We start from the raw sequence: 12,299 nt of genomic DNA on the forward strand, positions 1-12,299 counted from the left end.
AGAGTGGGCTGGGCGGGCAAGATTTTTAAAGGCACGCTGCTGCCTCCTGGGGTCCCGGCCTGAGTTCGGCAGTGGGCTGAGCAGTGCCAGCGGCTGGAACCCGGCAGGCAGCAGTGTGCCGTCTTTGGCATGCGTGCCATAGGTTGCCGACCCCTGATCTAGACCATCCCTGATGCTGTTTGTTCAATCTACTCTTAAAAATCCCCAATGATGGAGATTTCACAACCTCCCTAGGCAATTTATTCCAGTGCTTAACCACTCTGACAGTTAGGAAGTTTTTCCTAATGTCCAACCTAAACCACCCTTGCTGCAATTTAAGCCCATTGCTTCTCGTCCTATCTTCAGAGGTTAAGAACAACAATTTTTCTCCCTCCTCCTTGTAACAACCTTTTGTGAACTTGAAAACTGTTATCATGTCCCCTTTCACTCTTCTGTTTCTCCAAACTAAGCAAACCAATTTTTTCAATCTTCCCTCATAGGTCATGTTTTGTAGACCTTTAATCATTTTTGTTGCTCTTCTCTGGACTTTCTCCAACTTGTCCACATCCTTCCTGAAATGTGGCACCAAGAACTGGACGCAATACTCCAGTTGAGGCCTAATCAGCATGGAGTAGAGTGGAAGAATTACTTCTTGTGTCTTGCTTACAATACTCCTGCTCATACATCCAGGAATGATGTTTGCTTGTTGACTCATATTTAGCTTGCAATCCACTATGACCTCCAGATCCCTTTCCACAGTACTGTTTCCTAGGCAGTCATTTCCTATTTTGTATATGTGCAACTGATTGTTCCTTCCTAGTGGAGTACTTTGCATTTGTCCTTTTTGAATTTCATCCTATTTACTTCAGACCATTTCTCCAGTTTGTCCAGATCATGCGTCTTTCTGAAGAGCCACCTGACATCAGCAGGCATAGAGGAGTTTAAAATCTGCATTGAAACCTTTACAGTGGGAAACTAGAGAGAGAAACTACTTCCGTCTGTGCAAGGTGGATTGAGTAACATCCGGGGAAACAAACACTGTGCTCCCAAAAAAGGGAATCAGGGTGTGGAGTCAACTCTCAATATCCACTTCTGCTCTGTGGTTCAAATCAAAATGAATTGTTAGTGTTAGCATTAGCATTATGTTATTATCTACTGCCCTGACTGAGATGGGGGGCCCAGTTGTGCTAGACGCTGTACAGCAACACAGAGTCCTTGTTCTGAAGAACTTACTTTGTAAATGGCTGAGGCAAAGGGTAGGAGGGGAAATGGAGGCACAGACAGGGAGGTGAAGTGACTTTCCTGGGGTCACGCAGTAGATCAGTGGCAGAGAGGGCAGGTCAATGTTGTATTGCCAAGTCCCAGGAAAAGCACAACTTTTCTAAAGCAATAAACTGATGCAGGTTTATTTAAAAGTTGGAATCTCTCTGGCTCAGTTAAGATGTTCTGTGCCTGGGCATGGCCAGGCAGAGCAGGGAGTCTGGTGAATAGTCACTCTGCAGCATGTTTCCCTTGGAAAAACATAGAATCACAGAAATGTAGGGCTGAAAGGGACCTTGAAAGTTCATCTAGCCCAGCGCCTTGCACTGAGGCAGGACCAAGGATCCTAGATAACCCCGACAGGTGTCTGTCCAGCCTGTTCTTAAACACCTCCAGTGATGGGGGGTTCCACAACTACATTGTGACTTTCTATTGCCTGAGTATCCTTGAGGGGCCCTTCCGGGGCTTTCCAGCATATGGAAAATGACTGGGTAAGCCCCTGATAGAAGAGGAAGGATGGTGCACGGGTACCTCATCTTACAGAACCATCACTAGATTCTGTTCTAGCTCTTTCTTTCTGGTGTGGGGAAAAATAACTTGAGACGATTAGCTTAGCAGTAGGAGATTAAGTGGGAAGGCAACGGAAATGGAGAAGTCTGTTAAAAGAAAGAGGTGGTGACAACAATGTAGTTGAAGTCAATGCCAGTTTGTGAGGCACAGCGTGAATCTGGGATGACAGAACAAAAATGGAGAGGATTCTATTCAATCGAACAGCTTCCATGGGGTTTACTTTCCTTTGGCTAATTTTGAGTTTGGCCCGTTCTACGTGCCTTGATGTTCACAAAGCTTACGGCAATGGGTTGGGAGGGAGGATAAAGGTTTGTTTCCTCCAACAGCAGATACATTTCTGAATGCTAGTATAAAAACTCTTATTTGTATTCCGTTAGCACGTAGATCCCAGCAGAGACGGGGAAGCATTGTGCCCATACTCACCTCTTGAATCCAAAATCTTGGGATTTAGAAAAAAATGGGAGAGATTTTCAAAAGTGCCAAAGAGATTTGGATGCTCAACACCCACTGAAAACCAACGGGAGTTTTGCTCCTTAGGCTAGGTCTACACCAGAAAAGGTGTGTTGGTATAGCTATGCTGGCAAACCCCCCTGGGGTGGATGCAGCTTAAATTGGCAAAGGAGTGTTTTTGCCAGTAGAGCTTATACTGGTTCCCAAAGCAAAATAAGCTACACTGATAAAAGCACTTTGTGGTGTGCTGGAATGTAATAACAGTAGAAAATGTCAGAATAACTGGCTCCAATGGAATTATTTAATCAGAGATTCATACAGCACTGCACAGGATACAGAAAGAAAACGTCTTCCCATCCCCTGTAGATAGTGAAGAGAGGGTAGTTGGGCCCTTCCTCTGTACCTGCTGGAATGCTGGCAGCGTTCATTCCCAGTCTAACTCCCCAAACCTCTGTCTCTTTATAGGGTGTGAGACAAAGAATTTTTCCCTTTTTGGAGGGAAAAATACTTTCCCATGATTAGTTTCACCCTGTTCTGCTTTTGATACCTTATCTGAACTAATTACTTATGGCGTTTCTGTCATGGCTGTCCCAGGTTCCATGGCTGAGTTAAACTAAAGGGCTTTCTGATCTGGTCATTATTACTGACAGCTGTGGCAACTGGCAGTTCTTAATGAGTTTAAAGACACCTTTCAGTGGGTCATTATTTCACCCCTTACAGAAAACGTTTGCAATCACAAGTACCTCTTATTGCTCAGAGAACATAATTAGATGGCAAGCACTCCTTACCAATTACCCAGTCTTATTTATTATAACATACTTCTGTAGGTACCTTTCATTAGTTCTGAGGGGTCCCTTCCCTGGGTGTCTGGCTATATTAGTAAAGTCAGGGTAAAAGATTATACACATTCCATTACTGAATTCAGTGTTTCCTTCACCCATTAGGTTCGATTGAAGGACAAAGTACTTTTCCATTTCAGTAGATATAAGGCACTAAATATATTGATTCACAACATAAAAGGGACTTTGGTTAGCATATAACAATTATGAGAGTTTAACACTATAAATCATAAAGTTAATATTTACTACCAACTTTTATGCTGGTACAAACACTGCTACACTAGGCCTTTTGCTGGTATAGAAATGTCACACAAAAATCCCACCCCTGACTGAATTTACTGTACTCGCAAAAGTTTCAAGCATAGCCCTGGCCTAAATCACATCTGAAAAGTCCCACCCCATAGGTCTAACCAGTGGGAGTTACCTGTAGCTCTGTTCTATATGATGAGATTTTCAAAGCCTACTAGGGGACTTAGTTGCACAGCTCACATTAATTGCAATGGGGGTAGTGGAGCTAAATCCTCCTAAATTTTCCCTACAACTTGCCTAGTGAATTCCTCCCCAGCACATATATAGCGAATATCTGAAGGTTCCTTCAAGCAGAAGTGACAAGGTTTTGATCCCTGCCGCAGCTCTGACTCTCAGCAGTAAAGGAATTGGAGACAGGTCCCTCAAGACGACAGCAAAGTCAATAAAATTGAGTCAAATGGGCAGCCAGCGGGAGTTCTTGCAGCTCCATCCAGCCTAGTAGCTTTTTGGGTGGGGCCCATCTCTCCAACAACATGGGGCCCTGCACCAGCAGCCACAGACAGATATTTTCTAACCACAAGGGGGGGAAGACCTTGATTTTTTTTTCCACCTCGGATCACAAACTGTACCCAATGCTTAAGTGATCTGACAAACGTATGTGGGGGGTCTTATCACCCCCCTATGTGCCCATTCGCTTGCCCAGCAACTGATTCTGGCCCCACCCTCACCTCTGCTCCTCCTGCAGCTCCTGGGGTTTCAGGCTAGGAGTAGTAATTCACAGAATCCAAAGGGACCTCAGGAGGTCATCTAGTCCAACCCCCTGCTCAAAGGGGGACCAATCCCCAATTTTTGCCCCAAACGGCCCCCTCAAGGATTGAACTCACAACCTTGGGTTTAGCAGGCCAATGCTCAAATCACTGAGCTATTCTTTACCTCCCTTTCCCAGACCAGTGAGGGGGAACAGGATTCCCTCTACCCCTTCCCAGGCTGGATGCCGCAGGGAGGGATGGGGGCGGAGCCATCCTATTGCTCCCAGGAGCAGAGGAGGAATTGGGGCCACCCAGAGCCGCTGGGTAGTTTCCACTTCCTCCTTTGCCCTCCCCTCTTGTGAGAACAGTGTGGGTTCCAGTGGGGAGGGGCGATCCTGGGGTGGGTGGGTGTGGTGAGTGTGTTGTGCCTGTGTCTGTGGGGGTGTGGAGCCCAGTCTGGGGGCTGCAGGAGCGATACAACACAGGAGCTGTTGTAAAAAGCTGTGCTTAAAGCATGCCCCACTGTGACCCAGCTTGATTTTAAAAACAACAACAACCTCCCTTGTCCCCAGGGTCTGCGACCCATTCCCACCCTGCCCACTTGAAGCACTGGTGGCACCTCCATGCTGTTACAGCACGCTGGGGCTTGGGGGGTCTGTACGGACTCACAGGGAACGCCACTGCCTACCATGTTGCCAACGCCACCTCTACAGCACCCAGCTTTTCCTTGCTGATCTCCAACTCAAGCACCAGCCAGGCCTGGCCCTGCTCATCCTATGAGAGAGAGGGGGGCAATGGGCTGCAGATCACACAGTCTGTTCCCTGTATGTTACACCGTCTCTTTCTCTGCTTTGTACCATAGGTTGAAGTAAGAGCCAAAATTGTGAGCTCGCTCTCTCCTTCCTGTTGCCACTCTCCCCTCCAAACGACGGCTCATCCCGCCAGCCACGCCATGTCGTCAGACCCAACCACCCCTCCGACAGTCCCAACCCTCCACTCCCCGAAGTCGCCTGTCTGGCCCACCTTCCCCTTTCACCGGGAGGGAAGTCGGATCTGGGAGCGGGGCAATCTTCTCCTCCGGGACCTGCCCAGCCCCCTCCCCACCAAAAGAACCAGAACATACTCTGCGTAAGTATCTGGCTTATGCTGCTGAGGGTCGGACAGGGCGGTCGCTGCACAAGGGGCAATAGGGCAGAGTATAAAAATCCTGTGGACTGCTCCAATGTGGGGGAGCAATGGGAGAGATTGTAGCTGCTGTGTGTATGTGATCACACCCAGACACCCACTGGGGCGGTCTCCCTTTGCTGGTTCAACCACAGTAGTTCAGAGACAAGCAGGTATTCCCGGAGCTGTGCTGACCTGGATGACGCATACACATAAGGAGTAGGAAGCCAGGGGAGGCAGGGCCATGCAGAGTGTGTTTTTGAGTGTGTGCTGCAGACGGGGGAACAGCTTATGTGTAACTGAGCTGGCACTCGCCCTGTGGTCTCTGCACAGGGGTATGTGTGCGCATGCACATACTGTTACACGCCAACAATGCTCATGGTGAGCAAACTCAGACCCGTGTCCCTGGGCGCCCTAGGCAAGGAGGGGATCTGATGCCTCCACAAGTAGCTCCCTTACTTCCACCCACCCAGCTGGTTCCCTACTGTCGTCCCCTCCCCTAAACAGAGGGATTGGTACCCACTCAAAAGCGCACGGCAGGTGCTTTTAACTTCAGCCCCCCCTCCCTCCTAGAACCCTCTGCACTAGTTAGTGATGCTTCAAAGGAGGTCCTGAGGTAACGGACACGAAGGATTCTAGGCTGCCAAGGACCCCTCCCTCATACACTCCTCCCCCTCTACTGAGTAAAAATGGGAGCTGCCCCTTAGCAGCCATGGGGGAGCAGATAGGCAGATGCCCCAGGGCTGGTGAAGAGCTGTCTGGGACTGGCACGTTGGTGGGTGATCGGCACTCAGAGTGCTATTCCAGAGGTGCCACTTTAACATGTGGCACCCTGGGCTGCTGCCTCCCTAGCCAGTGGCCACTTGACATGGTGAGTGCATGGCTGAGCCCCCCCCCCCCCCCGCCATGTGCCGCAGAGGTTGAGAGAAGTGCTCTGTGTGGCATAGGGGGCCCAGCCCTTTCAGTCGTATAGTGACTGATCTACCTGCCCCCCTTGAAAGGAGGCTATTGCCTGGCTACGGTCTGTTAATTCTGTAAATAACTGACTGATTTCTGACCCAACCTTCTCCTCTTCCACCGCCTACCTCTCCGCTGCAGCGCCACCAATACCTGGGTCTGACAGGCCTTTGCCAGACAGTGGGGATAACAATAGAAGCAATACAATGTCTTTGATTCCTGCCTGGGTTTGGGATTGTCCGTTGTGGAGAGCCACTTCTGGCAGAGGAGAGGCTCCTAAAAATCTGCCTCCTGGTTGTAATTGCAACCTTGATCTTCCGAGAGATCATGATTAACGGTGTCCGTCCTGCTAAACTGAGTGGCATCCGTGGCAACCAGAAGACCCTGTAAACAACTGACACTTTCAAACAAACTCTCCCTTCTTTATCCCAAGTGTGCAGGTCTAACTCTGGTATTAAGAGCACCAGTCACAAGAACACAAGACCATGATCTTCATGGTAAGGGACACCATTTTGTTTAGAAAAGTGGCGACACAACCCTCTCCTGGGCTAAAGATGTGGTGAGACTGATTGGTCTGGCTCCTTTAAGTGGCACTGCCTAATGGTGTCTCTTGTGGTGCTAACTGTGAGGCTACTTCACCTCTTCCCCACTCCTCTCTCCTTCCCTAGGACAGCTCGTGCCTCTGCTGGCCCTGTCTTCAAGGGCGTCTGTAAGCAGTTCTCGCGCTCCCAGGGCCACGGCTTCATCACTCCAGAGAACGGCACAGAGGACATATTTGTACACGTGTCTGAGTGAGTCCTGCAGGGAGTGGGATATAGAAGCTTTCACCGTGAGGGCATCGCTAGGTCTAGGAGGACTGGATGAATGAAGGGGTTCCTGCCCCCCCTCCTCTCCCTCCCTGCCGCTGTCCCACTGCGAATGGGACAGGATCCTTTAACGTGGAGGTCACTGGTAACAATAGATGGGAATGACCAGAAATTGTTGCCACTTGATGGCTGTTTGGGGCCTGTGAGAAGTGACTTTGGGCTCTGGGAGCCAGCAGGATCTCAGGTCAGTTTGTTGTGGAGATGTGTTCACATCATACAAATAGCCATGATGCCTGGTGTTAACTGGGGCACGAGGGCTAGCTGATGAGATTGGTTATGGAGGCCTAGGACTGGCTAAAATCTGCAGGGGGGAGGGATGGGCCGACTCCACTTTGAAGCCCGCTCCTTTCCAAAACTGGGCTCTCTAGGTTGGAGGCACAGTGTGTGTCAGCGAAGTGCACATGCGGCTGCTGGTTGGGCAGTACCTGTCCTGGGGGTAAAACCTCTTCCCGAAGTCTGGATCTTGTGTCCCACCGCAGCAAAACATTTATTAAGGCTGGGATTTCCAAAGGGGCCCACAGAGTCAGAGGCCTGAATGCCAGAGGCGTGAACTTGCTTTTGCCCCATTGAAGGACCCCAGATAATGGGACTCATCATGGTGCCAGAGTCCCTCATGGCATCATCCTGTAGTCAGGGAGAGGAGGGGCTATCACTGCAGCTCTTTCCACCCCTATAGAAAGGGCACAGCTGATGTCAGGTCTTCAGGAATGAAGCATTTGTCCCCACTCCCCCAAGAGCAGCCTGTGACCAAGGACATCACTACTGCCTGATTATTTTTTTGGCTTCGGTCTCATTTCAGCCCCTAACTATCTACCATATCTTCCTCTCTTCCAGCATCGAGGGGGAGTACGTCCCCATGGAAGGAGACGAGGTCACATACAAAATTTGCCCCATTCCACCCAAGAACCAGAAGTTCCAGGCTGTGGAGGTGGTGCTCACCAACCTGGCCCCGCACACAAAGCACGAGACATGGTCCGGGCAAATAATTGGATCCTAGGCTTCGGGTGGAGTCTACATGAGCTAGCTCAGTCTGGAGGTGGGGTGGGGGTGGGGACAGGGACAAAGTCTGGGGCAGCTGGCTTGCGGGGGAGAGGGGTGGGATCACATTTCTTGTTTGCAAAGTGACATGTAGCCGTATCCATTCTGTGTCTTTTATAAGATTACATCCTTGTTTGTAACTGTGTCTTCTTGAGGGTGGAGAGAGAGGCAGAGCTGCTTTGGGGCAGATTCCCACTTTCCTACATGTCATGAGCTCATGTGGTCTTTCCCCAGGGACATGTGCAGAAGCGCCTGCTTTGTGTTGGGAGAGGAGAGGTGTGAACCCAGCAGGAGTTGATGTCCAGTTTATCCTGCTGCCCATGCTATCCAAACTCACCACTCTTCCCTGATCCCAACTCCTTCAGGAAGCTCTAAATCCCCCATGCAGGGGGCCAGGACAGCCAGAGTTTTGACCCCCCGCCAACTTCTTCAAAGCTGACGCTAAGGAGAGCCAGGGGGAATGAGGGGTGGGTGGCAATATCCCTGTAGAGAGTGGGCAAGGAGGCACTCATCATTTGAGGGGCAGGGCAGCCCCACAGAGTCTTAAAGAAGCATGTAGATTGAAAGCTCCAGTTCAGGGTTCTAGAGTCTTTCCTGGGACTCTCTCACCTGGCAAGAGATAGAATCTATTCCCCCTCCAGCCAGTGAGGGGAGAGAAGAGGCAAAATGGAGTGTATCTCCCCCACGTCATTTTATACACCTGCCTGCTGGCTCTGAGCAGCTGCAGAGTGAACAGCTGTACTCCATAGGCTCTGGATCTGGCCACTGCTCTAGTGAGCCTCATTTGCACCCTCTTCGCCTGTAATTCCCCCGAATACTGGCAACCTGAGCCTGGGGAGTAAGAATATACCAATAGGCTGTTGTTTTTTTATTTTTTTTGTAAGACAATGGAATGTACCACTATGCGGGGGGAAGGGGGAGCCTTAAAATATGAATTAAGTCTCTCTCCCCACAACCCTTCCCTCAGGTCCCCACACATATGATTGAGATTTGCCAAATCTCATTAGTGTGGAGGGAGATGTCCTAAAAACAATGAGGTTAGCTTTGAAAACCTCTTCCTGTCCAGAGTGCGAGGAGACTTTGGCTCTATTTTGCATAAACTCACTGTGGGGCTTTGGACAAGTCACTTAGGCAGCAGACTCAGAAGCGATCTCTGATTCTTATTTCGTGGTGCTTTAGTTTTCAGTGGCCCAATATGAATCATATTGGATCTGACATTCAGAGGTGCTGAGTATCCACAGTCCCCAATCACTTCATCTGGAGTTGTGGGTGTGCAGCATGTCTGCAAATCAGAGCCTACGTGTCTCAATATATGCTTTTCTGAACCTTAATCTCTCTGCCTCCATTTCCCCATTGGGACGATAAAGTCTGTTCTCCCTCAGTCCTACCCATTTTGAGGCCTGCGCTTCGTAGGTCCACTAGAAGTGCTAGTTGGTATTTACAGTCTTACTCATACTCCTTTAGAAATCTTCCTCCTTCAGATGATCACAGGTCAAACAGCCCTGTATAGACGTTTGTGTGGTGTTTATTGTTGTGTGGGTGTGTGTGGAGAGAGATCAGGAAAGAGCATAACAAACCAAGAAGGCAATGGGAATAAATCTAGACTCTAGTTACTGATGTCCTGTCCAGTCATGCAGACTCACTGAATTGTAGGCTAGACGCTGTCTTTAATCCTCAAAAGAGTGGTCCTCACTAGCTACATAGCTGGATAAATAGTTTCCTGCTTTAGATTAAGTTGATTAACTTATTTAAGCAATTTAATTGAATAAATCTTTGCAAATGCAAAATGTAAGATTTTTCTTTTTTAGGAGGCACTCTTCTCAAGTTTCCTCTAGCCACAACAAGTGGTACATTCTGGTTCCTGCTCCCACATCTCACACACACACACACAAAAGCCCATGGTTTGTTCCTGTCCTTGAGTATCCTAGTTGTTGTAGCAACTCTCTCTGTCTCTGTGACCCCGTGGATTTACATGGCATAATTGCTGTGGTTGCTATGGTACCATGGTGTGCTGTATGTACAGGTCACGCTCTCTAGACAGGATGGGGAGGATTGTGTCAGGGGGTGACTTGGGCTTGATGGCTGAAGAAAGAACTCTTAATATCCTGATCACATATAGCAGCATAGATGCTGCAGATGAAAAAGACCTATTAGGTTCTCTCTCTCTCTCTCTCTTTCTCTCTCTCTCACACACACACCCCCACCCCACCCCCCCGGCTGGTGATTTTTGCACTGATAATGGATGGATAGCAGAGCAGCGGTCTGGGCTGGTAGCTATTGCTCTATGCTGCTGCATGGCCAGAGACCTGCGGTTGAAGACCCCTCTGCACTTCCGGGAGTGTTTAGAGGTGTTGCAGGTGAAGAAGCACTTTTCTTTGGATGGAGCTGACCTGAGTTTTTAGCTACAGCTCCCCTCCCCTCTTGTTAACATAAATTCCCTTTGCGTATGTTTGTGTTGCTGGCCGTGGGGTGGGAAGCGAGGGAGATGGAGGAAGGGCATAGGTGGCCGTATGGTCTCAGGGGTAGTCTAGTGGGCTATGCAGTAATTTCCCTTTGCGTATTCAGTTGCCTAGGTGCGCCTCCTCAGTCACTGCTTCCTCCAGTTATAGTACGTGGGTCTCTCTGGGCACCTCCCCCTGGGGCACACAGGGTCACTGCTACAACATAACCTTAATTTCTGGTCTTCCTGTAAGTATCCTGAGGAGGCAAATCTCCCAATGCAGCTTGTTAGGAGAGGGGAGGGGCTCTGCGGGTAGGGCGTGGCTGCTATGAGCTTGCATATTATTGGCAGGCTGAGGCACATTCCAGTGTAAGCACAGGTGTCTTGACCAGGGGTTTAGCCAGGGCTGCAACTCTGTGTGCACTGATACTATCTGCTCCTCAACCTGAATCAACCCTTCGGAGACTCTGTAACTGAACATGTCCTCCTGAGGCCTTATTTGGGCTGGTCCTCTGGAAAATGCCAGCATCTCAGGGGTGAAGAAGCTGGAGCGGCGTGGACATTGCCCAGACATAGCAACAACAGTGGCATGAGGGGTGAAATCAGTTTTGCTAAGTGGCAGGGTGCCCTTGGGGGAGGGGGAGGGGGAGGGGGGGTGGATGGGCTGCCGGGTCCAGAGAGCGAAAGCACCTGTGCACGAGCAGCACCTGTGTTAGAAGAGGGGGCAACGCTGCCAAGTGGCTTTGTATGGTGGTTAGAGGGCAGTGAATTTCCCCGCTCTTGCTTCTGGTACCATGGGAGCGTGGGTTCTGCCGTAACTCTCTGAGAGGGGACCCCATCCTGCCAGGACTTTGCTGAAGCCTAAAATGCCTGACCCTGGTATGCTTTGGAGCCTGGCCCAATATCCACGCAGAGCTGAGGTACCTGGGGAGATCAGTGGCCCATCAAGTCCGGCTGGTTCAGCAGCCCTCCTTTCATTTCCCCTACCCAAATGGGTTCAGGCTGTGCCACTACTATTCCGTGGGTGCAGCGTTACGCTCCCGGGAGCAAAGGGGAAACTCCTTGTGAGTCACAACAGCCTTCCTAGCCTGCCCTTTGAAGCTGAACCGTTCAAGGACGGGGGGTTCTTTACAGCCCCATCCTACTGCCACTGAAGTCAACGGCAACCCTTGTATTGGCGCTGTGGGGAGTGGGATCTGGCCTATCACAGAGTGATTCATAACAGGGCTTATTAACTCCTGGAACCCATTGGGCTGTGAGCTCCTGCCCGCGTGGGTGAGACGGAGGCAGAGGAAGGAATGCTGTAGTCTGCTCATCTCATGCAACACCTGCCTCCGCCCTTGAGGGCAAACTGATCAGGGGACCAGGTTATTCCCTCCTCCTCCTCCTCCTCACTGGAGGCTCTGTCCTGAATGCTGAGGTAGCTCCACCACATCCTCACTGCTGTTCTTTGGTTATCAAGCTTCAAACAGCAGCAGCCACCCATGTCTCCTCCTGGTGGAGCAACAAGTGCCAGAGCTCCCTCTCTCATCTCTCCTAGAACGGGCAGCTGGCTTGGCCATGACCAACTCTTTGGTTCTTTTGGAAGTAAACTAAAATCTTAGAAGTGTTTTTTGTGTTTTTTACAACTCTGGTGTGGTTCCCGCCTGTCTGACCTTGTGTCAACTTCTGTAACACTGGCAATAAACCATTGAAAGTGACTTTCCCAGGAGTCCTGCCTCTCTCGTCTCTCTTGTGT

General features: G+C 50.0%; 1 protein-coding gene across 2 annotated transcripts in view; it reads left to right on the plus strand.

The window, feature by feature from the left end:
- Positions 1–12,272, plus strand: part of CSDC2 (cold shock domain containing C2) — a 29,052-nt gene extending 16,780 nt beyond the window's left edge. For both annotated transcript variants that reach the window (XM_073327205.2, XM_073327206.2), the window contains exons 2-4: positions 4,959–5,224; positions 6,886–7,008; positions 7,918–12,272. In XM_073327205.2, coding sequence (XP_073183306.1) covers positions 5,049–5,224; positions 6,886–7,008; positions 7,918–8,080 — 462 coding nt within the window. In that variant the 5' untranslated portion in view covers positions 4,959–5,048 and the 3' untranslated portion in view covers positions 8,081–12,272. The remainder of the gene's footprint in view (positions 1–4,958; positions 5,225–6,885; positions 7,009–7,917) is intronic.
- Positions 12,273–12,299: the final 27 nt, after the last annotated feature.

Source organism: Lepidochelys kempii, chromosome 1 (genome assembly GCF_965140285.1).
Source record: "Lepidochelys kempii isolate rLepKem1 chromosome 1, rLepKem1.hap1, whole genome shotgun sequence".
In the NCBI taxonomy this organism is placed as follows: Eukaryota; Metazoa; Chordata; order Testudines; family Cheloniidae; genus Lepidochelys; species Lepidochelys kempii.